Here is a 27,863-nt window from a genome sequence, read left to right on the forward strand (position 1 = left end):
CATATATGTCACCATATACAACTGTGAGATTCATTTTCCTGCGGGCATTCTCCGCAAATCTGTAAAATAGTAACTACAACAGGATTAATGCAAGATCAACCAGAGAACAGAAGATAACAAACTGTGCAAATACAAATATAAATAAATAGCAATAAATAATGAGAATGAGATAATGAGATAGAGTCCCTAAAGTGAGATCATTGGTTATGGGAACATCTCGATGGATGGGCAAGTGAGTGTGGTTATCCCCTTTTGTTCAAGAGCCTGATGGTTGTGGGGTAGTAACTGCTCCTGAACCTGGTGGTGCGAGTCCTGAGGCGCTTGTACATATATAAAATAGCTAAAAAACTAGCTAAATAAATAATTAGATAGATAAATAAATATATCTGAGAACACGAGTTTTAGGGTCCTTGAAAGTGTGTCCATAGTTGAATCAGCTCAGTGTTGAGGTGAGTGAAGTTACCCACAACAGTTAGTTGGGGGTTAAGCTCATTTCAGTAAACCAAACTTTGCTTTTGTACAAAGACACTTGGAAAGCAAAACTACGTAAATCAACTCCCCAAATTCAAGGACAACTTTTGTACAGAACTCCAGAATATATTAATTTCATTATCAGGAACTTTAGACGAGCTCCATCAGCTTCAGTGCTCAGTATTTGGTGATACTTATAACTGGAGGCTGCTGGGAAAAATTCCTCTGTGATTCCCATTCAAAGGAATATTTTATCCCCAGAGACTTGAGATGAAATTTTAGCCTCACTTACTGATCCATAACGTTGGGGTAATAAATTAACCCAATATTTTCAAATCAGCACAAGTTCTGTTCTAGTAATGGATTGAAAATCAGCTGTGTTCTACAAAGGCTGAACAAAGGTGTTAAACCAGGTTACCTGCAGTAACCAGCAAACACTATTTTAAACATGAGAAAATCTGCAGATGCTGGAAATCCAAAGCAACGCATACAAAATGCTGGAGGAACTCAACAAGTCAGGCAGCAACCCTGGAAAAGAATTATCAGTCAATGTCTCAGACCGAGACCCTTTTTCAGGACCCCATTTTAAACTATTTTAGAACTAAAGTTCAAAGTAAAATTTATTCTCGGAGAACATACATGTCACCATATACCACCCTGAGATTCTTTTTCTGCAGGCATACTTAGCAAATCTATAGGATTGTAACTGTACACAGGAACAAACTGTGCATGTGCACATATAAATAAATAGCAATAAAGCATGAATTAACAAGATAATGAGTCCTTAAATAAATGTAGTTATTCCCTTTTGGTCAAGAGCCTGATGGTTGAGGGGTAGTAACTGTTAATGAACCTGGTGGTGCGAGCCCTGAGGCTCTTGTACCTTCTACCTGATGGCAGCAGTGAGAAAAGAGCACGGCCTGGATGGTGAGGATCTTTGATGATGGATGCTGCTTTTCTATGGTAACATTTCATGTAGGTTGGGAGGGTTTTACCCGTGATGTACTGGGCCAAATCCACTACCTTTTGTGGGATTTTCCACTCAAAGGCATTGGTGTTGCCATACCAGGCCATAATGCAGCCAGTCAGCACACCTTCCACACATATCTATAGATGCCTTTTAACGACATGCTTATTAAAGTGATTTTGAAAGTGAGGGATGATATGAGATTACAACTCGTGCACATTGATGCAACTGTGAGGAAGGCAGGCCAAGTGGCTCTGCTTCATGTTGGAGATCTGGTCTGTCACTAGAGACAGTTGCAAATTCCTACATTTATACTGTGGAGAACATTCTGACTGGTTCCATTGCAGCCAGGTTTGGATGCTCCAATGTCCAGGGTTGCAGGAGGCTGCAGACTTTGCCAGCTCCATCACAGACACAATCCTTCCCACAATCAAAGACAGCTTCACGAAGACGGTATCCATCATTAAGGTTCTGAATGCGGCATGAACTCATGGACACTACCTCACTATTTTGCATCTCTTTTCGCACTACTTACTTTTTATTTCTTATATCTGTATATAAATACAATACTGTACAAAAGTTTTAGGCATATATATATATATATAAGAGAGAGAGAGAGAGAGAGAGAGAGAAATAGAGAGAGATTGGGGGGAGCCTAAGACATTTGCACAGTACTGAAGTAATTTTATGTATTACACTGTACTGCTGCCACAAAGAAAAACAAATTTCATGATATATGTGAGTGATGATAAACTTGATTCTGATATGGGTCTCTATTGTGGACTGAGAGTGGGAAGTGGGCAGGGAGAGAGGAATCATCATTGGGAAAGGGGAGGGAGCAGGAAGCTCCAGAGGGACATTCTGTAATGATCGATTGTATTGTTTGGAATCAAATGATCTTGCCTGATATCTCAGGGCTGGGGGCGTCTGCACCCGAGCCACCCCCTTCTCTGTAACCGTGCACCTGCTTACTCCTTCTCTGCCACCTGTCCCACACCCCTCCCACGGAGAACCACTCTCACCAATCCCAACATCCTTTGCTCCCACTCTGCCACAAGGCAATGATTTCATGCCACATGTCAGTGATAATAAACGCTGTCTGGACTTTTAGTCTGATTCATTATGCTTTGTATTGGAAGTAAAGGCCAAAACTGAACTATTCAATTCCATTTACCAAGCTGAGTCTGGAGAGACAGAAATGTTCATAAGGAAAGGAATTTATTTTTGTTTATTCAGCAAAGTATCATTTGATTTCACAAGTATTCAGGATGACAGTGTGTAACAATAATATTGCTCACAAATCTTTGTCTTGTGTTGGAACGGACTGCACGTTTTCATAATTCTGTGAGGTTTCCAGCTGCGTTACATGCTGGAAAGGTTAGTAGGTCTCTTAGCTTGATGTAATACGGATTTCAGGAAGATCAACTGCAACGTTGACATAGTCTACTTGTTCTTCTGTTTCTTCAGCCTGCACCTCGAAATCTTCATCGGAGCTTTCCACCTTCCACTCCTCCAGATCAGTACTTGGTCCAAGGAGACAATCTGTGATGGGAGTTAAATACAACTGTTAAAATTAACATCATTCTATCTGCCTTCAGTCCCACACACCAGCTTCAGGAGCAGTTATTACCCTACGAACATCAGGCTCCCAAACCAATATGGATAACTTCAATTACTACCACTCTGAATAATTCCATAATCTACACACTCCACTTTCAAAGACTCTACATCTCGGGCTCTCAGTATTACAACTCTTTACAACTCATGTTAGTCCATAAGACCATAGGAGCAAAATTAGGCTCTTTGGCCCATCAAGACTGCTTCACCCTTTCATTATGGCTGATCTACAAAGTCTATTTCCCTCTCAACCCCATTCTCCCACCTCCTCCCCATAACCTTCACACCCTGACTAATCAAGAACCTATCAACCTCTATCTTAAATGCACCCGGTATTTTTATTTGCATAATTTGTCGTATTTTCATATTGGCTGTTTGTCTTTGTTTGTGCCACTACTTTCTTAAAAGTTTGTGGAGATTTGGCATGACATCTACAACTTTGCCAAATTTCTATAGATGTGCAGTGGAAAATGTAGTGACTGGCTGCATTATGACCTGGAATGGAAAAACAAATGCCTCAGATTGGAAAATCCTACAGAATGTAGTGGATTTGGCCCATCCATCATGGGTAATGCCCTCCCAACCATTGAGAACATCTACATGAAATGCTGTCATTGGTAAGCATCCATCATCGGGGACCCCCACCACCTAGGCCATGTTCTCTTCTCACTGCTACCATTAGGTAGAAGGTACAAGAACCTCAGGACTTACACACAGGTTCAAGAACAGTTACTACCCCTCAACTCTAATGCTCTGGAACAAAAGGGGATAACAACACTCACTTGCCCATCCATGGAGATATTCCCACAAGCAACAATCTCACTTTAAGGACTCATTATCTCATGCTCTCGTTATTCATTGCTATTTATTTATATTTGCATTTGCACAGTTTGTTTTTTTTCTGCACTCTACTTGGACTTTCATTGATCCTGTTATTGTTACTATTCTATAGATTTACTAAGAATGCCCTCAGGAAATTAGTTTCATGGCTATATATAGTGATATATATGTACTTTGGTAATAATGTTTACTTCGAACTTTAAAATTTAGAGATAAAAATTAGCTTTATTTGTCACATCAGAATCAGGTTTATTATCAGCAGCATGTGTCGTGAAATTTGTTAACTTAGCAGCAGCAGCTCAATGCAATACATAATAATACAGCTGGAAAAAAATAAATAAACTAATCAATTACAATAAATATATATATGCACATTAAATAGTTAGATTAAAAATAGTTCAAAACAGAAATAATATAAAAAGTAAAAAGTATTCGTGGGTTCAATGTCCATTTAGGAATCGGATAGCAGAGGGGAAGAAGCTGTTCCTGAATCATTGAGTGTGTCCCTTTAGGCTTCTGTACCTCCTTCTCAATGGTAACAAGAGGAAGAGGGCATGTCCTGGGTGATGGGGGTCCTTAATGATGGGCACTGCCTTTTTGGGGCACTGGTCCTTCAAGATGTTTTTGATACATCAGAGGCTAGAACCCAAGATGGAGCTGACTAATTTTACATCTTTCAATAGCTTCTTTCAGCACCCTCCTCCTCATACCAGACAGTGACGCAGTCTGTCAGAATGCTCTCCACAGTACATCTATAGAAGTCTTTGAATCTCTTCAAACTCCTCATGAAATATAGCTGCTGTCTTGCCTTCTTTATGCCTGCATCGATATGTTGAGACCAGGTTAGATCCTCAGAGATCTTGACACCCAGGAACTTGAAATTGCTCACTCTTTCCACTTCTGATCCATCTATGAGGATTGGTTCGTGTTCCCTCGTCTTACCCCTCCTGAAGTCTACAATCAGCTCCTTCGTCTTACTGACGCTGGGTGCAAGGTTGTTAAAAGGTTTATATACGGTGAAATGTGCCGTTTGCATCAGTGACCAACATGCAAGTGTCTGCATGCTTCTGGTGTGAACATAGCATGCCCACAACTTACTAGCCCTAACTATACCTGGTTAGACAGTGTGAAAAAACTGGAGTACATGAAGGAAATTCATGTGGCCAGAGGGAGAACATACCAACTGGTGGGAATTGAACTCCTGGCGTGATCACTATTGCTGTAAAGAGCTATGCTAACCACCGTGGTACCTTGCTGCTCCCTATGTACTGCAGTTACTCACCCAGGCTACTCTGTTAACGATCCGTCCCCCCTCGCACAGGCCATGATAAAGATGTGAGATAGCAGGAACGTTGGAACACCGTGACCCTGGGCCTTCCTCTGCAGGCCACACACCATCCACAGTCAATCACTGATCCCTCACCGTCAGTCCTAGAACCACCAACCCAACAGTTGTTCGTTACTGTTTACCTATGCTGCACACTACATTGGGTGTATAGGGTGTCCAGGGAGGGGTGGTACCTTTGTTGAAGGGGCTTATTGTGTCCATTCTGGGGAAGCTCGCTCACCTTTGGTCCACACCAGACCCTCAGCTCCAAGTAGCTGTTTGCATGTGACAGTGGCCACACGCTTCAGCAGGCAGGCTAAACCAGGTGAGTGCAGCCGGCAGCCTCACACCCCGGTGAGACAGGGACATGTCTGACCGAGCATGAAAAGTCAGCTCTGGCGGACTGGGTGGGTGAGATCCAACGGCCAGGAAGGTGGTTCTGCAACGCCCCTTGGAGAGCGAAGGGCATGACAGGGCACAGAAGACGTCATGGTTATTCATTGCAACCAAGCAAGTCCCCAGTCGGTGATGCTTGTTCATATCACTGGACCTGGGATTTGAGGTCAAGAGAGTGGAACTGCCCCAGTGGAAACGGCTTTTCCACTTTAAAAACTGTCCTACACGGGTTTCCTGTCATTGTTGGAAATGATGGACACCACCACATTACACGCATAATATTTTATTCACTTATTTATGGTAATATTTTGGGTTATGTGCTGTATACGATACATGAATTGTGGAGGCACCGTGGTCCAGAGGAAGGTTGTTTCGTTTGGTTGTATATATGTACAGTAAGATGACAATAAACTTGAACTTCCGCAGGATCTTCAGTAGGCTGACTTTGGTGGTTTAAAGTTGAAAGTTCAAAGTAAATTTATTATCAAAATACATATATGTCACCCTGAGATTCATTTTCTTGTGGGCATATTCAATAAATCTATAGAATAATAACCAAAATGGAATCAATGAAAGACCGCACCAACTTGGATGTTAAACCAGTGTGCAAATACAAAAAGAAAGAAATAATAAAAATAAATAAATAAGCAATAAATATCAAGAACATGAGATGAAGAGTCCTTGAAAGTGAGTCCATAGGTTCTGGGAACATTTCAGTGATAGAGCAAAAGAAGCTGAGTGAAATCATCCCCTCTGGTTCAGGAGCCTGATGGTTGAGGGGTAATAAGTGTTCCTGAACCTGGTGGTGTGGCAGCAGTGAGAAGAGAGCATGTCCTGGGTGGTGGGGGTCCCTGATGATGGAAGCTGCTTTCCTGCAACAGTGTTTCATGTAGATGTTCTCGATGGTGGGGAGTGCTTTACTCATGATAGCCTGAGCTGTATCCATTACATTCTGTAGGCTTTTCCATCCAAAGGCATTGGTGTTTCCATACCAGGCTCTGACGCAACCAGACAATATGCTCTTCACCTCAGAATTTTAGAAGCTTATCAAAGTTTTAGATGTCATGCTGGATATTCAAAAACTCCCAAGGATGTAAAGGTGACTCACCTCCTGCTTTTAGGGATAAACTTACAGCAGGCCTGGCCAGTATCACTCAGGCCCAAGTGTGTTTGAATATAAGAAAAGGTGGATAATGTACATATTAGGTGCAGTAATCCTTTAACGAAAGTTTCAATTGCCGCAGCTTAACTTAATAGACTTTCTACATAATTTTTATTCCCTTTGACTATGACATTCGGATGATTTCTCACTGAGAGACTTAGGTTGACTGACTTAATAACTGTATTCCCCCCACCCCACACTTTTTTTGTCATTTGCAACTCTCCATTCATTCAGTGTAACTTCCTTTCCAAAGCAAGACAAAGACAATGGCCAGAACCCATAGTGATTGCCCAACATGCCTTTCCCATCAATTTAAATTGTGCACAAATGGTTGTCACCCTCTACCTCATTGGCAGGTTAAGTGTATTTCACGATCATACACAATCACATTTCATTTTCCGGTTTCTGATGTGGACAGCGTGGCGACATGGAGTTTACGATGATTTGTGAGCAGGTTTTGTTGTTGTAGAGTGCTGTCAAGTCGTTGTTGACTCAAGTCGACCCTGTGGATAGTGTAGTTACATAGAAACATAGAAAATAGGTGCAGGAGTAGGCCATTCGGCCCTTCAAGCCTGCACCGCCATTCAGTATGATCATGGCTGATCATCCAACTCAGAACCCTGTACCTGCTTTCTCTCCATACCCCCTGATCCCTTTAGCCACAAGGGCCAAATCTAACTTCCTCTTAAATATAGCCAATGAACCGGCCTCAACTGTTTCCTGTGGCAGAGAATTCCACAGATTCACCACTCTCTGTGTGAAGAAGTTTTTCCTCATCTCGGTCCTAAAAGGCTTCCCCTTTATCCTTAAACTGTGACCCCTCGTTCTGGACTTCCCCAACATCGGAAACAATCTTCCTGCATCTAGCCTGTCCAATCCCTTTAGAATTTTATACGTTTCAATAAGATCCCCCCTCAATCTTCTAAATTCCAGTGAGTATAAGCCTAGTCGATCCAGTCTTTCTTCGTATGAAAGTCCTGCCATCCCAGGAATCAATCTGGTGAACCTTCTCTGTACTCCCTCTATGGCAAGAATGTCTTTCCTCAGATTAGGGGACCAAAACTGCACACAATACTCTAGGTGCGGTCTCACCGAGGCCTTGTACAACTGCAGTAGAACCTCCCTGCTCCTGTACTCAAATCCTTTTCCCAGTTGTCCATAGGATTTCTGTGGCAAGATACAGAAGTCGATTGCCAGGCCTTTCTTTGGCACAGATACTGCTGCTGCCCAGCCGGATTTGAACTGAGGACCGTCCACCTCAAAATCCAGTGCTGATGCCATCACACCACCAGACAGTCCTAATCTTAGAACCACAGATTTTACAACTGGTTTATTTACTCTGCTTTTAGTTAAGAAATTATTGACCCACTATGTCGAATTCCAAAGAAGCAAAGGCTATGAAGTGCAAAAACACAAAATGCTTAACGAAACAGTCGCAATTGCTACACTGAAAGCTCATGAGGTCAGGAACGCGCGGCTACGAGAAATATTTATGTACAATACAGAAACTGGTGTTACCTGCGTGTATTGTTGCAATGCAAAAGTTGCTGGAGAACTTACAAATGGGAAGAAGTGGAGTGATATTTCGAAACTTAACTTTTGAAAACGTCATTTAGCAAGCAAATCACATATGGACGGTGACCAAAAGCTCCAGTGAGAAAATCCTTCATTGCCCACTACAGGCCTGTAATGTATGTTTTGTGAGAGTGAGATGAATGAGGGTGAAAACAATAAAACAATAAAACCCAGAGGAGATCAAAGTTCTTATTGACAGTTACTATATTTCTTTTAAACAATGAACAACAAACTGGGGCTTGGTAGTTCATGGGACTTGGAATAGCTTCAGGTTTACTTCCACTTCAAAATTCAGTGCGCACTTGTTGTCGTCACAGGGCAAAAAACTGCACAGCACAAGATTTTTGTGCACACTGGTCACTACAAATTAGAGGGAACATTGCATTGACCCATGACCGGTTGTTCTTCCTCCTACATTCCAAAGGCACGCAGGCTGGCAGGTTAATGGGTCACATGGATGTAAATGGATGGCACAGGAAGGGCCTCCAAATAAATTAAAAATAATTTATAATTGGAGGTGTCTTATGAGTGTCTTACCTGCAAAGTCGTGAAATAAGTCCTTGATTAGGTGCCCAACAATGGCATATGCGACCGAGACAACAATCAGGCCTGCCAGAAGCAGGTAGAGAAGATATTTCGGAATGTGAATTGCATCTCTTGATGGTGGTTTGTAGTCTTTGTATATAACTGCCTCTCCAGACGTGTACTGGAAGGGATATTCTGCATGGTCTGGCATATTAGTCATGCTTTTAACTTGATCTGTGTATAAACAGTCCTCACATGTCTGGAGCTGCCTGATGAATTACAGAAAGACTGCATTGCTAAATACATATTGTGCAGATTAACCCCAGCTGACCCGCTTTATTAAATGATGTCCTTTATCCGCTCCTGCTCTTAATCCTCTAAAATCTCCATTCCTTCATGCCTTTGAATGGAATCATGGACATGACCCTGAACCTTTACAGACCCCCACCATCCAGGACTTGCCCTTTTCTCACATCGGACAGGAGGTACATAAGCCTGAAGACACACACTCAACATCTTAGGAACAGCTTCATGAACTAGATGGGCTGAAGGGCCTGTTTCTGTGCTGTACTTCTCAATCAAAAAAAATATATAAAGAGGATTGGCTATGTGGAAGCAAGATTCAGTGTTTTTTACCATTCTCCGTCAGATTTCTGAACAGGTAGTGAACCATTGATGGCTACCTCATTATTTTTTCCTGAAGAATCTCAGCTGAAACATCAAATCTTTATTCCTTTCTAAAGATGTTGCCTGGCCTGCTGAGTTCCTTCAGCATTTTGCATGTTATTAATGTTGTTCTCGAAGTACAGATGCCATATACAAACTTGAGATTCATCTTCTTGCAGGCAGCCACAAAATAAAGAAGCACAATAGAATTCACAAAAAACACACCATAAAGATAGTTAAACATCTAGAGTTCAAAGTTCAAAGTAACTTTTATTATCGAAGTACATATATGACACCATATACAATCCTGGCATTCATTTTCCTGCAGGGGTACTCAGTAACATCTATAGAACAGCAACTGTAACAGGATCAGTTAAACCAGAGTGCAGAAGTCAACAAACTGTGTAAATGCAAATATACATGAAATAACAAGATAAAGAGTTCTTAAAGTGAGATGCCAATGGATGGGCAAGTGAGTATAGTTATGCCCCTTTGTTCAAGACCCTGATGGCTGAGGGGTATTAACTGTTTCTGAACCTGATGGTGTGGGTCCTGAGGCTCCTGTACCTTCTTCCTGATAGCAGAAGTGAGAAAAGAGTGTGACCTGGGTGGTGGATGATGGACGCTGCTTTCCTGCGACAGTGTTTCGTGTGGACGTGCTCAATGGTTGGGAGGGCTTTATTTGTGATGGACTGGACCAAGTCTACTACCTTTTGTAGGATTTTCCATTCAAAGATGTTGGTGTTTCCATACCAGGTTGTGATGCAATCAGTCAATATACTCTCCACTACACTTCTTTTGAGGTTTGTCAGTGATTTGGATGTCATGCTGAATCTTTGCAAACTCCGAAGGAAGTAAAGGTGCTGTCATGCTTTCTTCACAATTGCACTTACTTGTTGGGTCCAGGACAGGTCCTCTGAAATAGAAACACCTAGGAATTTAAAGTTTAAAATCCAATGTGCAATAAAAGAAAGAACAAATCGTGTAAACAAGAGAAAGTAAACAAATAACACACAGAATATGAACCAGAGACCCTGAAAGTGAGTCAACAGCCACGGAGCCAGTTTAGCAGGTCTCGTTAATTTTTGAAATATATTTTTCATTATATTTTATGCATTGCACTGTACCACTGCCTAACTCGTTTCACAACGTATATCAGTGACAATAAACCTGATTCTGAGTCTACCCTTTTGGTTTTCACCTCTCAAAAGGACAGGGAAATATTTACTCTTAATTCAAGTCGATATATTTTCATCACCACAGGACTGGAAAGAGAAAAGGAATGAAGTATCAGGTAACAAAGGGAGAAGATGCCCAAGTAAAAAGGTGAGGGGAGAGGATGAAGGATAGCTAGAAGGTGATAGGTGAAGCCAGGTGGGTGGGAAAAGTAAAGGCTGGCAAACAAGCAATCTGATAGGACAGGAGAGTGGACCACAGGAGAAAGGGAACAAAGAGGGGACCCAGGGGAGAAATAATTGTCAAATGAGAAGAGCTGAAAGGTCAAAGTGGGGAATAGAAGATAAAGGGAGGTGGGGAGGGGTGAAATTTGAGGAGGGCGCATTGGAGCACCAGACACAATAGACAACCCCAGCAGATTCACAGGTAAAATGTTGTCTCTCTTAGAAGGACAAACTACAAAAGAGTGTGTAACAATGGTAATAGTTGATATAAATTTTTGCCCATTGTGTATGGAGGCTATTTGGAGGGAAGGGTTAGATTGATCTTAGTATAGGTTAAAAGGTAGGCAGATATTGTTGGCTGAAGGTCGTGTAGTGTGCCGTCATGTCCTATATTCTAAGGTGAAGAAGTACTAAAGTCTGTTTAGAATATGGGGTGTCCAGGGAAAAGTAGCATCTCTGGAGAAGGGGCTTGTCATGTCCATTCTAGGACAGCTCACTCATCTTTTGAGTCTCATCAGACACTCAGCTCTCACCTGTGGCTAAAGCAGCTGTTTTGATGTGACAGTGCCCACACCCCAGTAGACCACTTCAACTGGTGGGATACAGCGGGTGAGGGTAGCTGGCAGGCCTCACAACCCAGTGGGCTGGGGACACGCCTGTCCTAGCATGTGAAGTCATCTCCAGCGGATTGGGCAGATGAGACCTGCAGTGAGATCCAGAGGTGAGGAATGCGGTACTGCAGAGTGAGGTAGTCATGGTCATCCACTGCAACCAAGGAACAGCTCGTACCACTGGACCCAGACTTCCAAGGTCAAGAGAGTTGAACTGTCCCAGTGCAACAGCTCTTTCACTTCAAAAAACTCTCCTGCACAGGTTTCCCATCATCGTTGGATATGGCAGACAACCAATATGCCATTTTATTTAGTGTTCACCTTTGTATATTGACTAATTCACATCGATGGGCACAACAGACTTGATGATCTTAGTATTAGACACCGTTAATGACTGTGCCCATATATTTAAGATAAACAGTGATGATTTGCAGCCAACTCATAAAACATCTAGATACACTTTGAATTTCAAGCAGCAATGCATGTGTTCTACACCTGTACACAAGATGTCCAACTGCAAGATTGTGAGGATTGCTGACAGAATCATCATCTCTCTCTCCCACCGCACGTCCAGGACATCTATCAGAAATGCTGCATTTCCAATAACTTCTCCCAGGCTGTGAGACTTCTGAACACCCAACTACCACCCAGTAGACATTATGTATGACAGCACTAGTGACAGTATGTTTAACAATGCATTTTGTCAACTTGTACACCTGAAGAAATTTCTTTATTGTCTGCTAATATTATTTTTATGCGCTATAGGTTCTGTGCTTTGCACCTTGGTCTGAGGAATCTTGTTTCGTTTAGCTGTTTATAACAAACTTGAACTTGAGTCACATGGCATCTGTGCACACATGCTAGTGTTAACAGGAACATAAAGGGCATATGGGAAGAGATTAAGTTCCAGCCTTTCCACTGTACAACTTGATTACTTTCTTAACTCCACTATGCTTGCATTAATCTAAACATTTCTGACTGCAGCCACACCTGGCACTAAGCTTACTTCTTTAAATGCCATCCATTTATACTTTTATTGATTGAAGTATCCTTACTGCGAAAGCATTGAATTCAAGACTCAGATTCTTATGTTGCAGCTTTACGCACTCTGGGGATACACATCGGGAGTATTATTCAATTGTGGTTGCCCTAATATCCTAAGAAGATGGAGGCTCTGGAGAAGGTACCGAGATTAGAGTATGTGGTATTAGGAGAGGGTGGACAAACTGGAGTTGTTTTCTGCAAAGTGCTGGAGGCTGAGGGGAGACCTCACACATGTGCATCAGGTTATGAGAAGCATAGATAGACAGACAGTATCTTTTTCCAAAGGTTAATACTAGAAGGCCTGGATCTGTGTTGGGTGGGTGGGGGGGTTGGGGAGAAGAGACCAGTGGCATGTTTCATATTTTACAGAGTGGTAGGTACTTGGAAAGCACTGGCAGGCAAATACCATTCAGATTTTTAAAAGAAGGGTCTTTCAATTCTTGTCTGGGGGATTTTCATCCATTCTTCCTTGCAAAAGGCTTCTAGTTCTGTGAGATTCTTGGGTCATCTTGCATGCACTGCTCTTGAGGCCTATTCACTGATTTTCAATGATGTTTAGGTCGGGGGACTGTGAGGGCCATGGCAAAAGCTTCAACTCGCACCTCTTGAGGTAGTCCATTGGGGATTTTGAGGTACGTTTAGGATCATTGTCCTGTTGTAGAAGCCATCCTCTTTTCATCTTCAGCTTTTTGTTTTATATACAGTGTGGTGTTTGCTTCCAGAATTTGCTGGTATTTAATTGAATTCATTCTTCTCTCTACCAGTGAAATGCTCCCCGTGCCACTGGCTGCAACACAAGCCCAAAGCATGATCGATCCACCCCCATGCCTAACAGTTGCAGAGTGTTATTTGATATTTTATATTTATTCTTTAATTGGTCAAATGACAATATACCTCCTTCAAAACAGTCTCCTATATATCTAATCCCTTCATGAAACCAGTTATATAAAAATTGATTATCCATTGTAAAAGGGTTAAGTTTATTTTGAATTAAAGGTCTCTTTGCTAATAAAGATTTATCTCAACATCATTTATCTTATTCCATAAATCAATCAAATATTTTAGTTTAGGAGATTCTTTCTTTTCCCGTATCCATTTAGATTCCCATTTATATATAAAAGCTTCTGGTATATTGTCTCCTATTTTATCTAATTCTATTCTAATCCATGCCCGTTTATCTTCATCAAAAAAAGATGCAATAAATCTAAGTTGATTTGCTTTGTAATAATTCTTAAAATTTGGTAATTGTAACCCTCCTAGGTCAAATTTCCATGTCAATTTTTCCAACGATATTCTTGACATCTTACCTTTCCAAAGGAATTTCCTCACACATTTATTTAACTCTTGAAAGAACTTCTGTGGTAATTGTATTGGTAGTGTTTGGAATAAATATTGTAATCTAGGGAATATATTCATTTTTACAGCATTGACTCTACCTATTAATGTTAATGGTAACATCATCCATTTATCAAGATCCTCTCAAATGTTTTTCAATAATGGCAAATAATTTAGCTTATATAAATTCTTTATATCATTATCAACTCTTATACCTAAATACTTTATACCATTTATTGGCCATCTAAATTGAGTTATTAATTGACATTGACTATAATCTCCTTTAGTAAGGGGTAGAATTTCATTTTTATCCCAATTTATTTTGTACCCTGATATTTTCCCATATTCTTCCAATCTAGAAGATAATTTATGCAACAAATGCAATGGGTTAGTTAGATAAATCAGAACATCATCAGCAAATAATTAAATAAATAATATCAAATAACACTCTTTTCTGTTATTTCCAATTAAGGGCTTATTTAAGAGATAAACTGGGTCAAACAATGTTATTGCCAAAACCTAATGAAATAGAAACTTTAATTCATAAAGGAAAAACTTTAAAAATTATTTCTGGTATGTATAATTTGATTCAAAAACAGGCAATTAAACAAGGAATTCATAAGACAAAAATGGGAAACTGATTTGAATATTAAAATTGATGAAACAAGTTGGTCAAGATTATGTCTTGACAGTATGACAAATACAATAAATGTTCGACTAAGATTAGTACAATATAACTTTTTACATCAAATATATATTACACCACAAAAAAATAGATTAAACTCAAATTTATCTGATCAATGTTTTCGATGTAATCAAGAAATTGGTACTTTTTTTTACACTCTACTTGGTCTTGTTTTAAAATTCAACCTTTTTGGACAAATTTAAGTTTTACTGGAACAAATTATTGGAATACAACTTCCACATAATCCAACATTATTTTTACTAGGCGATATTGAAGGGATAAAATTGAAATCCAAATTGAATAAATATCAGAAAGAATTCATAAAAATTGCATTGGCAGTAGCCAAAAAGGCTATTGCAGTTACTTGGAAATCAGATTCATACTTAAGTATAGATCATTGGAAGAATGAAATTTTTAGCTGCATTCCATTTGAAAAAATTACTTATAATTTGAGATAAAAATGAAATATTTCTGAAAATTTGTCGCCCTTATTTACAAAAGATAGGATTAAATATATAGGTGCTCCAAAGATATAATTATTGGTTATCTGGGGAAAGAAATAAATATATATTAAAGCTATTATGAACTCCATGGAGCATGTGGGGATCTTCCGATATCCAGGCATTCTCTTTTTTTCTTCTTTTTTCTATAGGGATATGTTGGGGGGGAGGGGTTAAGGGGAGGGAGGGAAGGGTTGATATTTTTCTTTCTGTAACCTATTTGAAAATTCAATTTAAAAAATAATAAAAATTTAGAGGTGTTCTTTTCATGAAATTCTGCACCCTTTTTTCTCCAAACATACTTTTTGCTCATTGCGGCCAAAAATTTCTATTTTAACTTCATCAATCCACAGGACTTGCTTCCAAAATGCATCAGGCTTGTTTAGGTGTTCCTTTGCAAACTTCTGATGCTGAATTTTGTGGTAAGCAGGAAAGGTTTTCTTCTGATGACTCTTCCATGAAGGACAGAACACAGAACAATGCACCACCACTCCAGAGTCTGCTAAATCTTCCTGAAGGTCTTTTGCAGTCAAACAGGGGTTTTGACTTGCCTTTCTAGCAATCCTACAAGCAGTTCTCTGGGAAAGCTTCCTTGGTCTTCCAGACCTCAACCGTTCCTGTTAACTGCCATTTCTTAATTACATTACGAACTGAGGAAATGGCTACCTGAAAACACTTTGCTATCTTCTTATAGCCTTCCCTGCTCTGTGGGCATCATTTATTTTAATTTTCAGAGTGCTAGGCAGCTGCTTAGAGGAGCCCATGGCTGCTGATTGTTGGGACAAGGTTTGAGGAGTCAGAGTATTTATAAAGCTTTGAAATTTGCATCACCTTGCCTTTCCTAATGATGACTGTGAACAAGCCATAGCCCTAACAAGCTAATTAAGGTCTGAGACCTTGGTAAAAGTTATGAGAGCTCAAATCTCTTGGGGTGCCCAAACTTTTGCATGGTGCTCCATTATTTCACTCTAAAATTGTACAAAAGTACACTAATCTTGCTTAAAATGTTGAAAAGAATGTTTCATCTTTAATTTTATGACTTTTGGAGATCAGTTCATCTTCTACTCACTTAACTATTCACAGTAACAGAAATTTTGACCAGGGTGCCCAAACTTCTACATGCCACTGTATATCGTGCATTCCATAAGCTAACAAGATATCTGTTGATTAATAAGCAGGCCTTGGCCTGTTGACATGTATTACTAAGATTCAAGCCAATTCCACATTTTATTTCAACATAAAACACTACAGCACAAGCCCTTCAACCCACAATATTGTGTTGACCTTTTAACCTACTTTAAGATCAATCTAACCTTTCCCTTTTACCCACCCATCATTTTTCTATCTAAAGAGTTCTTTGAAAGCCCCAAATGCATCTGCCTCAACCACCATCTCTGGCAGGATGTTCCATGCACTTACCATTCTGTGTATATAGCACATAATGATGACAGCAGGGAAGTGATTAGAAATAGACAGAGCCAGAATAGACTTGATGGGTCAAATGTCCTCGATCCATGTTGTAATGAGACACACACCAGATAAATAACCCTCGATGTATTGTTTTAAATTCTATAACATAATTCAGGAACTATATTTAAAAATACATGCCTCAAACTGGAGAAAGTTTAAGTTCCAAGAATTGAGTACTCATTACATCAAATCCCAAGAAGCTTCAACAGTCTTTTAGCTGATTAACAGAAGTCCAATAAAGATGTTAGAGTCTCCAAATCAGCTTCTCTGTAGTTTGACCAAGCCATCAGCATACTGAAAGTCAGTACTGATTTCATATTCAAGCATGTCCAATGCCACCTCACAGCTCTCTTTCACAACACGCTCCTCGTCGTACAAGTATTCTTTCAGTACTTCCATGCAGGTGTCTTTGGCAATGGACCCCAAAGCCTCCGCACACTCATGACGTACCATGGGATTTTCATCCATGTTTCTCAATGCTGTTATCAGCGGAGGAATACTGGCATCATGTTGCATCTGACCAAAGACATAGCCAATTTCATGTCGAAATAAGGCACTGCTACACTGTAAACCTAGACAGGAAAATGCATATTCAATTAGACATCACAAATTATATTTAGAGGATCCCACATGCAAGACCTGGGGTACATCCAAGTCTGGAAACTCATCAAGGCTATAAATAATGAACAATTTTCTACTTCACAAGGGGCATCTTTTTCTGAACTGCATGGAAACAGCTTTCTGGTGTAATTTATGAGGTACAACCCCTTATTAATGCAAACACCCAATTGGCAACTCGATGCATAAAAGCATGCAGACATATTCACGAGGTTGAGCTGTTGTTCAGACCGAACATCAGAATGGGGAAGAAATGAGATCCAAGTGACTTTGACCATAGTTTGAGCATCTCAAACTGTTGATCTGCTGCGATTTTCATGCACAACAGTCTACAGAGATTGGTTTGAGAAACAAAAACCATCCAGTGAGCAGCAGTTCCCTGAGTGAAAACACCTTGTTAATGAGAGAAATCAGGAGGATGGCCAGACTGGTTCAAGCTGACAGGAACTCAAATAACTACACATTTACAACAGTGGAGTACAAAGCATCTCTGAACCGAGAAGTGGATGGGCTTCAGCACAAGACCACGATCGTACTCTCAGTGGCTACTTTATTAGATACAAGAGGTATCGAATAGTGGCCACTGAGTACATAGTAAACAGCATCTGATGTACAAAAACTGCAGCTAAAAACCATTTAAATTAAAATCCATTGCCTTTATTTGTTGTTATTTTGGGCAGAGAGAGCACTAGGTTTCCCATCCCAAAAAGCCTTAAGACTAATGTTGACTTCAAGTGGATAATTTTTTAGTAATAGCAATGAGATGCCTCCCCTCCCTCTTCCTTTCCAGTCCCGATGAAGGGTCTCGGCCCAAAATGTCGACTGTTCATTCCCCTCCACAGGTGCTGCCCGACTTGCTGAGCTCCTCCAGCATTGTGTGGGTGTTGCTCTGGATTTCCTGTAGAATCACTTATGAGATGCCTCAGTCACTTTCTATTGGCTACCATCATTCAGTTTAGAATGGTTTACTTTACAAAGAGCTTGGTTTAGATTTAATATTGCATGTGATATCTTGAATTAACTTTTAATTTTAAAAATGATCCACCTTCTCCTCGAGCTGGCTTTGCTGTTCAATAAGAACTTCTTAAAAATTATTTAGAGATAGTGTTGAATAGGCCCTTCAGGCTGTGCTGCCCAGCAACCTCTGACAACCCCAATTTAACCCTAATCTAATCACTGAACAATTTACAATGACCAATTAACATTTGGACTCTTTGGACTTTGTAGCTCTTTGGACTGTGGGAGGAAAACAGAGGACTCAGAAAACCCACGATATATACAGAGACTCCTTACGGAATGGCACTGAGATCGAACTCCAGAAGACTGAGCTGTAACTGCATCGCTGACTGCCATGCCACCAGGGCACCCTTTCAATCCTGGCAAAATGCTTCTATCCAAGTGTAAACACTAGAGATTCTGCAGATGCTGGAAATCTAAAGTGCTGGAGAAACTCAGCAGGTCGGGCAGCATGTATGGAGATGAATAAACAGTTCTCAGGACTGGAAGGGAAGGAAGAAGCAGCCAGAATAAGGAGGTAGGGGAGGGGAAGGAGGACAAGCTGTCAGATGATGGGGAAGGTGGGTGGGTAGGGGAGGGAGACTGACGTGAGAAACAGAGGGAATAGCTGGAGAAGGTAAAGAAATATAATAGGAGAGGACAGTGGACTATTGGAGAAAGGTGGTGGGGTACAGGGAGGTGATAGGCAGGAGAAGGTGAGGAGAAGAGTGAGGCAGGTGAGAAGAGGGGCAATGCTACTTAAGATATGATTATATAACATGGGTGATATCCAGCTCTTATATTATAGGTTTTCATTGCATGACAAGACACTAATCACTTGTATTCCTTGCCTTACTAATCACTTGGGAATGTGGACCTTCCCAGTTCCAGTTTAAAGACAAGCTGGCAGATTGATAGGTGAGACCAGGTGATGGGGGAGATAGGTGAGTGGGGGAGGGAGCATGAAGTACGAAGGTGGAAGATGTTAGGTGGTAAAGGGTTAGTGAGAAGAATCTGATTGGAGAGGAAAGTACAGCACGAAAGTACTTCCCTTTAAGTACCAAAAGGGGTGATGGGCAGGTAAAGAGAAAGGGTAAGACGGGAGCCAGAATGGATATGAAGAGAGAAGGGGGAATAAATTACCAGATGTTGATAAATCAGGTTGGAGGCTACCTGTCCATGACATTAATAGTGTGACAGGAACACAATAAAATTCATACCATCTCCCAAAGCCAATACTGCTTCTTTGCTTCCGATGTTCCGAAGGGCAAACATTGCTCGGTATCTATCAAACAAGGGCAAGGATTCATCCAGGAGTATTCCCCTCAACCTGTTGACGTCTTTCTCCGAGGCTGGTGGAGCAGGATCAACGGAACAGTATTGGCTTTCACTCTGATCTTTGTTGTTCTGTAACCACTCAATTCGTTTCACTGCTAGCTGACAGGTTTCAGCCACCTAAAAAAAAAATAAATACAGAAATTAAATTTCTAAGTGTAGGACAGCTATGAGTGATCAAATTCAAATTAAAACTACCCAGTCTCTCCAAAGCCACAGCTTCCCTCTTTCATTTAGATTCCATTACAATCAGCTAGAAGGAAAACTCTGACAGACGGGCATTCAGATGGAAGATGAAATAGAACTAAAACTAGTGCATTATGCTTGAACAAGGGAGACTATAACAGGATGAGGGAGGAATTGGCTAATGTGGATTGGGAGCACAGGCTATTTGGTAGGACAGTTGAGGAACAGTGGAATACTTTCAAAGAGATTTTTCACAGTGCTCAACAAAAGTATATTCCAGTCAAAAATAAGGACAGTAAGTGTGGGGAGAGCCAGCCTTGGATAACTAAGGAAAAAGACAGTATCAAATTAAAAGCTCATATGTACAAAATCGCAAGTAGTAGTGGGAGACTGGAGGATTGTGAAAACTTTAAAAAGCAACAGAGAACTGAACAAGAAATAAGGAAAAGGAAGGTAAAGTATGAAAGTAAATTAGCACAAAATATAAAAACAGATGGCAAAAGTTTTTATAAATATATAAAGCTGAAGAGGGTGGCTAAAGTCATCATAGGTCCCCTGGAGGACGAGAAGGGGAAATTGATATCGGGTGATAAGGAAATGGCTGAGGCATTGAAGAACTAGTTTGTGCTGGTCTTCACGGTGGAGGACATGTCTAATATGCCAAAGAAGGATGTTGTGGATGAAATAGGAGGCGAGGACCTTGATAAAAATCACTGTCACTAAAGAGATAGTGATGAGCAAACTAGAGGGCCTGAAGGTAGACAAGTCCCATGGCCCTGATGGGATGCATCCCAGGGTGCTGAAGGAATTGGCGGAAGTTATAGTAGACACTTTTGGTAATCATTTATCAAAACTCTCTAGACTCTGGGCAGGTCCCGGCATATTGGAAGACAGCAATTGTCACGCCACTTTTGGAAAAAGGATGTAGGCAAAAGACAGGCAACTATAGGCCAGTTAGCTTAATGTCTGTAGTTGGGAAAATGCTCAAAGCCATCATTAAGGAAGAAATAGTGAAACATTTAGAAAGGAGTGGTTTCATTAGACAGACACAGCATGGATTCAGAAAAGGCAGGTCCTGTCTGACAAACTTACTGGAGTTCTTTGAGGACACAATGAGTACAGTGGATAGAGGGGAACAGGTGGATGTCATATACTTGGATTTCCAGAGGCATTCAATAAGGTGCCACACAAGAGACTTGTAAATAAGATACGGATGCATGGAGTCGGAGGAAGTGTATTGGCATGGATAGTGGATTGGTTAGCCAATAGAAGGCAGAGAGTTGGTATAAATGGGTGTTTCTCCGGTTGGCAGTCAGTGGTGAGTGGGGTGCCGCAGGGGTCGGTGCTGGGCCTGCAGCTGTTTACCATTTACATTGATGATTTGGAAAGGGGACTGAGTGTTGTGTAGCAAAATTTGCTGATGACACTAAACTGAGCAGAAAAGCAAATTGTACAGAGGATGTGGAGAGTCTGCAGAGGGATATAGATAGGTTAAGTGAGTGGGCCAAGGTCTGGCAGATGGAATACAACATTGGTAAATGCAAGATCATCCACTTTGGAAGGAATAATAGAAGAGCAGATTATCATTTAAATGGTGAAAGACTGCAGCGTGCTGGTGTGCAGAGGGACTTGGGAGTACTTGTTCATGGATTGCAAAAAGTTGGCTTACCACAGGTTATTAAGGCAGCAAACAGAATGTGTGCATTTCTGGTCTCCATACTTGAGGAAGGATACACTGGCTTTGGAGGCAGTGCAGAGGAGGTTCGCCAGGTTGATCCCAGGGATGAAGGGGTTAACCTATGAGCAGCAATTGAGTCGCCTGGGACTATACTGTGGAGTTCAGAAGAGGGGATCTTATAGAAACATATAAAATTTTGAAAGGGATAGATAAGATAGAAGTAGGAAAGTTGTTTCCATTGGTAGGTGAGACTAGAATGAGGGGACATTGCCTCAAGATTCAGGGAAGAAGATTTAGAACAGAGATGAGGAGAAACTGTTTTTCCCAGAGAGAGGTGAATCTGTGGAATTCTCTGTCCAGGGAAGCAGTTGAGGCTTCTTCACTAAATATAGTTAAGAAACAGTTGATAGGTTTTTACATAGTAAGGGTTGTGGGGAAAAGGCAGGTAGATGGAGCTGAGTTTACAGACAGATCAGCCATGATCTTATTGAATGGCGGGGCAGGCTTGATGAGCCGGATGGCCTACTTCTGCTCCTATTTCTCATGTTCTATCTCAAACCTCTGTTGCCTTTCAGCTATACTCAATCATGGGGAAGGCTTCAGGAGTAAAGCCCAAGGAAAAATCCTGAGTTGGACTCCCTAAGGCAGTCCTATATGAGGACAGCTCCTGCGACACCGCTGGTACCAAACTATCGATCTCCGCTGTTCACAAACAAGAGAATATCTGCAGATGCTAGAAATCCAAGTAACACACAAAATGCTGGAGGAACTCAGCAGGCCAGGCAGCTTCTATGAAAGAATACAGTCTTTTCAGGACTGCTGCAGGGTCTTAGCTCAAAACCTCAACTGCTTTGTCCATAGATGATGCATGGCCTGCTGAGTTCCTCCAGCAATTTGTGTGATCTCTGCTGTTCCTTTGGAATCATCAGCTACGTGGAGAAGGCCAGCCTGCTGCAGGAGCAACAGCTTGCTCTCCATATCATACTGCATTGGCTTGCATAGACTTAAGACAGCCAGGATGCAACATCCAAATGATCGACTGTACTCTTTTCCACAGATGCTGACTGGCCTGCTGAGTTCCTCCAGCATTTTGTGTGTTGCTCAGATTCCAGCGTCTGCAGATATTCTCTTGTTTGTGAACAGCAGAGATTGATAGTTTGGTATCAGCGGCATCCTACTACCTATCAAATGCTCCCAATGGCATGCACCTCAAATAGTCTAGGGCAACCAAGCCCAGCTCCTGGCCATCACACTTGGCTTAGCTAATAAACCAAGTGGAATCATTTGTACTGACAGAATGGGCAAAGGCAGGTCACTGACACCTTAAAACCAGTCGCTTTGGCCAAATGAGGCTCATTAGTCGTGGTTGGCAGCTCATCTGGAGGGAAAACTGATCTCAAACCTCTGCTGCCTTGTGGCTATACCCACTCATGGGGAAGGCTTTGAGGGTAAATCCTGATGAAAAAGTCCACAGCTCGAGTCTCTAAGGCAGTCTCTGTCGAGTTCAATGCTGATTGGCAACTCCTACAATGCTGCTGGTGGCAAACTGTATCAGTCTCTGCCGTTCCTTTGCATTCATCAGCTGTACGGAGAGGAGAGGCTGCTACACGGGCAACAGCTTGTTCTCCATATCATACTGCCCCGGCTTGTGTATCTAGACACCCAGGACACAACATCCATGGATGACTCTGACCGACAGAGGTCTCACTCAGGCTAGGGTGGGAAGCTAGGCAGCGCATCTCGTCAGACTGGAAGGGCCTGTTCCACTATCTCTAAATAAGTAAAGGTACCCAATGATAAAGTGCAAATCCTACTAAATGAGCAACTCAAGACTAACTACCTCAGTGATTCACAACCCAGTGAAAGTGACTGCATCAAGAGGGCATCAGTGTTTAAACGGTGAGGCTTCAATGAGAGGCGACTTAGTCACAAAAAGTAGCCAACAATAAACATACTGTACTGTACATTCTGCAAGACGGCTACCTAGCCTAGTGTTGCCAGCAGTCTCAGGGAGAGTTGGAACACTGATATTCTCAGGCATTGATGGTAACGTTTACTGTATATTTTACAAAGGTGAAGAGTGGAGTCAGGATTTATGTTCAAAAAGACCAGAAACTAGTGGACTAAGTAATCCAAAAACCAGCAAGTCAGTTCAATTACTGAATCTATTTCTCTGTGATCACCACTGTGACTCCTTTGCAAAGGAATGATTTATGCTCCCTAATAATTTTGTTACCTTTCCCAAACACAAATTGGAACTTAAAAGGGCAAGAAACGTGTGCAGCACCCTCCCACCCACAAACAGATATTTGTTTTCCAGGGGAGAAAATAACCCCTTAAATAGATAAATTCTACACCAACAGGAACCATGTGGTTATATAATGAAACAAAAGCAGCATTGGAATTTAATAAATTAATCCACAATTTCTGCTTTATAGAAAATTTGAAGATATTACCACACATTTACCAATAAATTAATTTTCCCATTCAAAATGGTGGCACAATAGCACAACACTTTACAAGACGGGCAACCCAGATTCAATTTCAACTGCTGCCTGTTAGGAGTTTGTACGTTCTCCCTGTGATTGCATGCGTTTCTACCAGGTACTCTGGATTCCAAAGATGTACTGGTTAGTAGGTTAATTGGTCATTGTAAATAGTCCTGTGATTAGGCTAGGGTTAAGGGATTAGCAGCTGGAATGGTTTGAAGGGTCAGAAGGGTCTATTCTGCACTGTATCTCAATAGAGATTAGGCTAGGATTAAATTGGGGTTAGTAGGTAGAATGGCTCGAAAGACCAGAAGGGCCTATTCCGCACTGTATCTCAACAAATAGATAAATCAAAATTATACCATACAATGAAAAGTACACCTTTCAAAATCTTTGAACTGATACAAGGCACACTATCTATGATCTGTAAAATTCTATTAAGAATACCTTACTTCTATCACTGGATCATGTGAATATTCTCTTAATAATTCAAGGACCTCTGGTTTTCCGATAGCTCCTAATGCCTCTCCTGAAATAACATTACAAAAAAAAGAGACATCAGTTCAAATGCAATTCAGGAAAAGAAGTTCTTTGAATGTTTAATGGTAATCAGTCCTAAATTGATTAGAAACATACACCATGACTGCAAATAGAAACAAAAGGCAATCAGTTTGAAGTTGCTTTAAGACCAGTTATGAAGATTACAACTTCAGTGGAAGAACTTGCTGGACAAGGACAATATCCCATGCACCATCAATCTACAGGCCGTGCCATTCAGGGACTTGGGTTATTTATATATTTTTGTGATTATAAGACCACGAGACAGAGTAGCAGAATTAGGCCATTCAGCCCTTCGAGTCTACTCTGCCATTCCATAACGGCTGATCCCAGAACCCACTCAAGCCCATACAACTGCCTTCTCACCATATCCTTTGATGCCCAGACTGATCAACTTCTGCCTTAGATATACATACAGTCTTGGCCTGCACTGCAGTCTGTGGCAGAGCATTCCACAGACTGGCTATAAAAAAATCATCCTTCCCTCTGTTCTAAAAGGTCACCCCTCAAGTTTGAGGCTGTGCCCTCTAGTTCTGGATACCCCCACCAAAAGAAACATCCTCTCCACATCCACCTTATCTAGTCCTTCCAACATTCAAAAGGTTTCAATGAGATCACTTCCCTCCTCCCCCAGCATTCTGTGGGTCATATCTATCCTGCGCCTTGTGAACTATTCCCAGAGACTGCTGTCATCCCCGTCAGTATCCTCCTCCAATCCATCTAGGTGAGCTCCTCCTGCATGCCTCTGTAATTCCCATTATTCCACTGTAATACTGATACATGGGACTTGCGCTTCTCCCTCTCAAACTGCAGTACGAATTCAATCATATTATGATCACTGCTTCCTAAGGGGTCCTTTACATTAAGCTCCCTAACAAAACCTGGGTTATTACACAACACCAAATCTAAGATAGCCTTTCCTAGAGTAGGTTCAAGCTGCTGTAAAAAAAAACCATCTCAGGCTTTCAATAAGTTCCTTCTCTTACAATCTGATATCAACCTGATTTTCTCAATCCCCTTGCATATTGAAGTCCCCCATTACAATTGTGATCTTACTCTTATTACATGCCTTTTCCAGCTTGCTTTGAAATCTTAACCCACCTCTTGGCTACTATTTAGAAGCTTATATCTAATTCCCATAATGGTTTCTTTACTCTTGCAGTTTCTTAGGTCGCCCTACAAAGATTCAACATTCTCTAACCTGTCCTGACGAAGGGTCTCGGCCCAAAACGTCGACAGTGCTTCACCCTATAGATGCTGCCTGACCTGCTGCGTTCCACCAGCATTTTGTGTGTGTTCTCTGACCTTATGTCACCTTTTTCTAAAGATGTAATTCCTTCCACACCACCACCTATGCCTTCCTGCCTGACCTTTTGATATAAAGTATATCCTATGATGTTATGCTCCCAATTATGGGCTTGTTTCAGCCACGACTCATTGATGCCCACAATTTCATACCAACCGATCTATATCTGCACCACTAGTTCCTCCACCTTATTCCAAATGCTACGCACATTTAAATACAGTACCTTCAGTCCTGCACCTGCACCTTTTTCGAATTTTGCCTGTGGTACAATTAACTTTGTTCTGTCTGCATTTGTACCCAATTATTGGTTTGTCCTTCCTTACATTCATGTTACACTCATCAATCTCTTGTAAATCTGCTGGGTCATCCTCAACTATCATACTGGCTCCCATCTCCCTGCCATATTAGTTTAAACCACTCCCAACAGCTTTAGTAAATCTGCCTAAAAGAATATTGGTCCCTCTTGGATTCAAGTGCAACTCGTCCCTTTTTTGTACAGGTCCCACCTGCTCCAGAAGAGGCCCCAATTATCCGGCAATCTGAATCCCTGACCCCTGCTCCAATTCTTCAGCCACACATTTATCTGCCACCCCAATCTATTCCTACACTCACTGACATGTGGCACAGGCAACAATCCCATGACTACTGCCCTCGAGATCCTGTTTCTTAACTCCCAATATTCTTTTTTTTCAGAACCTCATCCCTTTTTCTTCCTATGTCATTGGTACCAATATGTAGCACGACTTCTGGCTGCTGACCCTTCCTTTTCAGGATAATATGCTTTCTGCTATCATACCATATGTGCTATGTGCTGTTGGTAGCATGCTTTGCCCCTTGGACCCACAGGAATTCTGTTTTGTTTGGCTGGATATGACAAACTTGAACCTAATATTCCCAGTTATGAATCACATTGGGGGGGGGGGAGGGGAATAATCCAAAACATCAGGTTATGCAAGTATTAAAACTAACTAAAAACAGATATAGAAATGCTGTAAAATGCTTCCATACATTTTCTTTGGAAAATTATTTCTCATAACATTGGAAACAGCCATTTGGCCTATCAAGTATGCACCAGCACCCTGACACACATCAGTCCTGACACAGTTGCATGACTATCAACATCAACTATCATTTTGCCTCCACATATGCTGCCTGACCTGCTGAGATTTTCCTTGTTTTTTTTTTAAACCAGCGTTAATGACGGAAGGAGTTAACTTTCTTACGAACTATCCACCTACCTAGCACTCCAGCCTCATATGATAACACCTACGGATCTGACACCTTCCACGACAGTCACCTTAGAACAGAGCACCTAATGAGTCCATTTTAATCAAAAAGTTGGACATGGCACTATCACCCCAACAACATTTACCCTCCACAAGTGCCAGTTATTAACTAATCATTCACCACAATGCCGTGTTAGTTTCCAACATGACGACACGCAGCACAAGTCAGTGGCAATGAAGCCGACTCTGTGACTAGCGTGTCAGACCCTCGGAAGCTAGCGGAGGCGGTACACCTGCCGATGCTGCCCACCTGCTTCGTGCCGGACCATAGGATCCTGGCTACTGTCCTGAAGCACCCGCCTGAGCACCGGAATAGCCCGTTCGTCCTGCATCTGACCCAGGCAGTAGGCCAGCTCATGCTTCAGCAGCGCTGACTCGTCCGTGAACCCCTTCGAGATCCACTCGATGGCAGCCAGTCCACCCAGGTTGCGGAGAGTAAACAACGCCCGGAACCGCTCCTTCAGCGGCCTCGACACGTCCACCAAAACCCTGCCGATCGCCTCCACCGTCTCGGCGTCCGCCATCTTTCACCAGCCGGAACTACGTGACTCCGCTCGTGAAACCTCGCGTCTGTCCGAAACCACGTGACTCCGCTCGTAAAACAACGCCTCTGCCTGAACTCTGAACCACGTGACTTCGCCGTGAAACCGCGCCTCTGCCTGGAACCACGTGACTTCGGCATTGTGTCCGGCCAATTGGAATCGGGTCATGTGCGCTTTGAAGTAGGTTGCTTGTTCGATGTTTGAAAAGCCGTAAAATGTCATGTATTTCATCAACTGTTTAAAAAGCCATAAAGTTATATGTAAACAGGAGAAATTCT

The 27,863-nt window shown here is 41.6% G+C and overlaps 2 protein-coding genes across 2 annotated transcripts; both read right to left on the reverse strand.

Moving 5' to 3' along the window:
• Nucleotides 1-29: 29 nt before the first annotated feature.
• LOC140740339 (small integral membrane protein 44-like) lies at nucleotides 30-9,140 on the reverse strand. The gene is made up of 2 exons (XM_073069492.1): nucleotides 8,893-9,140; nucleotides 30-2,980 (listed from the first exon to the last, which is right to left on the reverse strand). The coding sequence occupies exons 1-2, from the start codon at nucleotides 9,098-9,100 to the stop codon at nucleotides 2,829-2,831; spliced, it is 360 nt and encodes a 119-aa protein (XP_072925593.1). The 5' UTR covers nucleotides 9,101-9,140; the 3' UTR covers nucleotides 30-2,828.
• A 5,300-nt stretch (nucleotides 9,141-14,440) lies between these two features.
• Nucleotides 14,441-27,621, reverse strand: dohh (deoxyhypusine hydroxylase/monooxygenase). Its single transcript, XM_073068144.1, has 4 exons — nucleotides 27,294-27,621; nucleotides 24,346-24,422; nucleotides 19,426-19,660; nucleotides 14,441-17,163 (listed from the first exon to the last, which is right to left on the reverse strand). Exons 1-4 carry the CDS (start codon nucleotides 27,565-27,567, stop codon nucleotides 16,850-16,852), a joined length of 900 nt encoding a protein of 299 aa, XP_072924245.1. The 5' UTR covers nucleotides 27,568-27,621; the 3' UTR covers nucleotides 14,441-16,849.
• Between the last annotated feature and the right edge of the window lie 242 nt (nucleotides 27,622-27,863).

The sequence above is a fragment of the Hemitrygon akajei genome, chromosome 16, assembly GCF_048418815.1.
Source record: "Hemitrygon akajei chromosome 16, sHemAka1.3, whole genome shotgun sequence".
In the NCBI taxonomy this organism is placed as follows: domain Eukaryota; kingdom Metazoa; phylum Chordata; class Chondrichthyes; order Myliobatiformes; family Dasyatidae; genus Hemitrygon; species Hemitrygon akajei.